At 37.0% G+C, this 3,558-nt stretch overlaps 1 protein-coding gene across 2 annotated transcripts in view; it reads right to left on the reverse strand.

Annotated features, from left to right (window-relative positions):
- Positions 1–634: 634 nt before the first annotated feature.
- Positions 635–3,558, reverse strand: part of LOC121376958 — a 34,857-nt gene continuing 31,933 nt past the window's right edge. Inside the window, exon 3 of one of the 2 annotated variants that reach the window (XM_041504769.1) lies at positions 635–892. In XM_041504769.1, coding sequence (XP_041360703.1) covers positions 684–892 — 209 coding nt within the window. In that variant the 3' untranslated portion in view covers positions 635–683. The remainder of the gene's footprint in view (positions 893–3,558) is intronic. The other variant, XR_005958560.1, reaches the window with a different exon arrangement.

Raw genomic sequence — 3,558 nt, forward strand, 5'->3', positions numbered from 1 at the left:
CGGGACGTAGACCAGTGGTACAGCGCTCGCTCGATGCGCGGTCAGTGTGGGATCGATCCCCGTCGGTGTACCCATTGGGCTATTTCTCGTTCCAGCCAGCCCACCACGACTGGTATATCAAAGGCCGTGGTATGTAGTATCCTGTCTGTGGGAAAGCTCACAGACTCTCGGGAACAGTGGAGACAGATACATGTATACTAAACACTGTGTCATCACTCTTAGTCGTGACAGCCAGTGCACCACAACTGGTATATCAAAGGCCGTGGTATGTGCTATATTGTCTGTGGGGTGCTGCATATAAAAGATCCCTTGCTATTAAATGGAAAAATGTAGCGGGTTTTCTCTTTCAGACTATTACAAAATTACGAAATGTTTGACATCTAATAGCCAACGATTAATAAATCAATGTGCTCTAGTGGTGTCTGTAAACAAAACAAACAAACTTATTCGTGATAATCTTATATGTGGCCAGTTCCTGGACTAGTGCAGTCAACGAACTTAAGAACATAACGGAAATATAATACATGTATACATATTATTCGAATGTATGATACTGCCTTTTTGCATCTACGAATTTAGGTACCCAACGAAATGTGCAACCGACTTTAGAAATAAACAGGCAAAATTATTAAAATATTTGAATAATATATTTATAGTCTTTTAGAGCTGTTAAACGGCTAAATTTAAAATCTCCACGTGAAACCCGCCCTAAATCCCAGACCGTTGCTGAACGTCGGTCGGACGTTAAAGTTCATGTTTCCTCGGCGGTTATGCCACGATATTCCACTAGTTCCGGCGGACCAGCCTTTTCCAAGATTCCAGTTCTTCAAAAATCTTTTCTCAAGACTCTTTTCGTCATGTACCATCTCAACCTCGTCTAGGCTCATTTCATCTGCGTGAAAGATAAAAAAAAGATGAAAAATGTTGTATGACTATCAATCAATCTGTGTGTCTTTATATATGAATAATGCAAAGAATATAGCACATTTTAAAACATAAGTATGAACATTTAAATAAGAACATTTATACAGTCATGTAAGGCTTGTAAGTGAACAATGGCACGTTTTGTACCTAGACAGACAATGCTATATATAACTTAGATAGTTTAATAACAATTAACAGAACTATGCTGCGTATACTGTGGTAGGGGATCTGGAAAGTTCTGTTTGTCTGTGAAAAAAACATTTGATAACATGCCTGCCTAACTATTGCATGGCCGTCGAGATGAGAGAATAAGAGTGTGGGGAGGGGGGGGGGGGGGGTGTGGATGATGGGTTGTTTGTTTTTGCTGGGGAGGGAGGGGGGGAAGGAAAGAGAAAAAAAGAAAATGGTGAAACATGAACATGTTAGTTACTGTACGAAATTATGTTATATTTTCATTAAATTCCGCCCTAACCAGTGGACCATTTCCTTTTTTTAGGCGTTTTTCGTTATGTACCATCTCAACCTGGTGTAAATTCAGTTTATCTGTGTGAAAGAAAAATAAAGATGAAACAATTCCTATATGACTATTGCATGGCCGTTGATATGAAATAATGGAGAGGGGGTGAAAGAAAGGGGTTCAGAAGATGCCAGTTACTGTACGATGAGACAGATAGTTTATTAAAGTCTCACTTCATTACAACAGAATAACAAATGCAGCAAATTCATACAATCAGTATAAATAATACAATTGTTGAGTTATGGGCGACTGTCACTAAAAGTATCTAAGACAACACAGACAAACAAACAAAAACAAAAACAAAAACAAAAACAAAAACCCCAGTACGATATAGACATTATAATATTATATATGAATCATCGCATAGTATGTCAATAGGATGTTCTGTGTTTTACAGAACCATGATAGGTTTTGGCACCTAAAATCTATAATTTATATCGGGACAGGACAAGATAAAGCACACTTTTTGTAGTGTTAACATATGTTTAAAACATGTTTTTTGAGGATATGTAAGAAATAGAATAATACATTCGTGTCCGTTAGATACCATTTATCTCACAACGAGTTGTTTTAAAACGTATTAAACTCGCTTTTGCTCGTTAGATACATTTTAAGAAAATTCGTTGTGAGATAAATGGTATCTAACGGCCACTGATGTATTATTCTCTATGTACTACAGTGGGTGCAACCTGATAATTAAGAAAAATATGCCGAGGAAAAATAGTTTCCACGGCATTTTTACGTCAGTTTTGCAGTTAGTGGGTAAGAGAAGAGTTTAATTTGTCAGTATTATAAAATAATAATAATAATTAATCAAGAAAGGTGATATTAAAAATTTAAATGTCCGCGAAAAATATAAAGACGGCGGAAAATTCAAGCACCGCGGCAACCTACACGGCATTGCCGATTGCCGTTGTTAAGTACCAGAGTTGCGGGTGAGTAGTTCTAACGTTATTGCAACGCATAATAGGCAACCAAACAGTACGTGATACGATATCCAGGAATTTCCTTTGGCAAAAATTAATACTTTATAACATAAATGGCAAATTTCTTATCCAAAAACAAATTGTGGGGGCCCAGTGGTAAAGCGCTCGCTTGATGCGCGACCGGTCAAGGATCAATTCCCGTCGGTGATCCCATTGGGCTATTTATCGTTCCAGCCAGTGTACCACGGCTGGTATATAAAAGGCCGTGGTATGTTCTATATTTTCTTTGGGGTGGTGCATATAAAAGATCCCTTGCTACTAATGGAAAAAATATAGCGGGTTTTCTCTGTAAAACTATATAAATCAAAATTACCAAATGATTGACATCCAATAGCCGATGATAAATAATAAATCAATGTGCTCTAGTGGTGTCGTTATACCAAACAAATTTTAACCCCCAAAATGTATCAAGACATAAAATCGTGTATGATTATAAATAACGAATGCTCAAAATTAATTTCCTGCAATAACGGAATCCATCAAGGTGAAAATTTGTCACTTGTTTTATTTTCACTTTATCATAAATACCTAGAAAACCATCTACTGAATTTTAATTGTTCACAGGCAACAAACGTCATAGATCAACTCTATTGCGTCCTGGTATCGTATCCACTTGCTTTGTCTCCTATATGCCCACGACCAGTAGCAATAAACGGTCATGATTTGCAATAAAAAAACCCACCGTTAATGCCTTCTTGGAATATTGCAATAAATAATAATACTTGAATCTGGAAACTTAAATTAAATAGTAAAAAAACTAAAAATATTTAATGGAAATGCAAATGACTGAAAGAAAAAGTTCACCAATACAAACATCATCATAAGCGTACGAGACAGGGTGCAGGGGATGCAGCTACCCCGCTAGCGCTAGAGCAAATCTTCAAATTCGGGCAAAAATTATACAGATATTCGGGCAAAAAAGTGCTAACCGGAGATCTTTTTACAATGTATTTTCACCATTCTACCCTCAAAATGAGTTGTAATTCATGTAAAAATGCGTAGTGATTCGTTTACAACCCTATAGAGCCCATAGCTGTTTGGAAGTAATGCTAATATGAATAAGTCCAGATTCAGGCATTTTCGTTTAATTCGGGAACAAGCCTTTACAAAAGTGGAAGTCCGTACGCCTAT

Source organism: Gigantopelta aegis, chromosome 7, assembly GCF_016097555.1.
Source record: "Gigantopelta aegis isolate Gae_Host chromosome 7, Gae_host_genome, whole genome shotgun sequence".
NCBI lineage: Eukaryota > Metazoa > Mollusca > Gastropoda > Neomphalida > Peltospiridae > Gigantopelta > Gigantopelta aegis.